The sequence below is a fragment of the Tupaia chinensis genome, unplaced genomic scaffold (assembly GCF_000334495.1).
Source record: "Tupaia chinensis unplaced genomic scaffold, TupChi_1.0 Scaffold000184_1, whole genome shotgun sequence".
Taxonomy (NCBI): Eukaryota; Metazoa; Chordata; class Mammalia; order Scandentia; family Tupaiidae; genus Tupaia; species Tupaia belangeri.
In genome coordinates this window covers 555,437-556,963 of record NW_006159659.1, presented here as the reverse complement: position 1 = coordinate 556,963, position 1,527 = coordinate 555,437, and the positions used below count along the sequence as shown (strand labels likewise).

The window sequence follows — 1,527 nt, the reverse complement described above, 5'->3', positions numbered from 1 at the left end:
ACTTTTGAAGCACAACCTGTTGCAAATTTGCAACTGTATGCTTTAATGCAATTCTACTTCACTAGGGCCCTTTAGGGGTGAAAATATTCCTCAATGATTTTATTTTCTCTTTTTGGTCTGCCTTCACTTAACTTTAACTGCTATGCCTTCATTTAACTTTAACTGATGTAAAATCTGTTTTGCTAATTTTCTACTTGCTATGCTTTTCACAGAATGGACAGCAAATTATGGATGAACCTATGGGAGAGGAGGAGATTAATCCACAAACTGTAAGTAAAGTATTATACCATAAGAGGTACCATTAAACAGATAATTATTTTTATTTTTAAACTGAACAAAATAATCATTTTACAGTATTAGAAATTTGTTGATGCTTTCATATTAATTCTAGCACAGTACCTTGAAAATGCAAGTGACTTTTCTGTAAACTATTTAATATGACTTATTTTAAGAGATTGACAAAACAAATTGCTTTATATTGTTGAAAGTTTTCATTAATACCTTAAAAACAATTTATTTATAAAAGTCAAACTATAAATTTATTAAAAATAAAAATATAAAGGTCATACTTTACAGAAATATTTAACATAGGAAACACCAGATGGCATAATGGTTATGTTGCTGGACTCCCACATAGTCAACTGTGGTTCGAGTCCTGGACCCAGAGGTTTAAAACTCATTCCAGCTGCATGTGCATATGTGCCCGTGCCTAAGATTCTGAGAGGATAATGGAGGAGAAGGGATTGCAGTGTGGCCGTTCCCCCTAGGGGGTGATTTCTCTCTTTCTGTCTCTCTGTCTGGAGAGCATAGCGAAAATCTTTCTCTTAAAAAAAAAAAGAAAGAAATATTTAACACAGAATGACATTCAATATTTCCTTTTTTTCTTTTGTTCACTTCCGAATCCCTAACACCTAGACCCATGTCTAATTCATAAAAGATACTCTTTGAATATTATATAAATGAATTAATAAATTGTTCCTACCCTTGCATCCAAGATAAGCATTGTCAGCAGCTTAAGAATTTTTTGTTATTCTGTTCATAAGACAATTATTGTTTACATTTACAAAATACACATATCCTGCAACTTATTTTCACTTAACATGTCTTAAACATCTTTTTATGACGATACATATAGATTACCATTTTTAAAAATGAATACACAATATACATTTTATGCACATCCTATATTTAATATAATTTTAACTTATTTATTTTTGTGAATGTTAGAAAAGATAGGTATAAAAGCTTTGAGCATTGAAATCTCAATAGATACTGCCAAATTGCCCTTTAAAAATACTTTTTAAATTTTAGTGTGTAAGAGTATGTGTTCTGGGCCATGAGGTGGCACAGAGGGTAAGATGGCTAGATGCCGCATGGCCAACTGGGTGTTTCGAGTCCTGGACCCAGCAGCTTATAAAATCATGCTGTATATGTGCACATCCAAAAATCTGAGAAAAGAGGGGAGGTAAAAGCAGTTGTGGTATGACCATCCCTCTGCCCTCCCCCCCCCCGGGGCATGATCTCTTA

At 33.3% G+C, this 1,527-nt stretch overlaps 1 protein-coding gene across 1 annotated transcript in view; it reads left to right on the top strand.

Moving 5' to 3' along the window:
- Nucleotides 1-212: 212 nt before the first annotated feature.
- RPS6KA3 (ribosomal protein S6 kinase A3) overlaps nucleotides 213-1,527 on the top strand; it is a gene marked incomplete at its 5' end in the record, with an annotated part of 109,222 nt that continues 107,907 nt past the window's right edge. Inside the window, 1 exon segment of the mRNA XM_014587118.2 lies at nucleotides 213-269. Coding sequence (XP_014442604.1) covers nucleotides 213-269 — 57 coding nt within the window.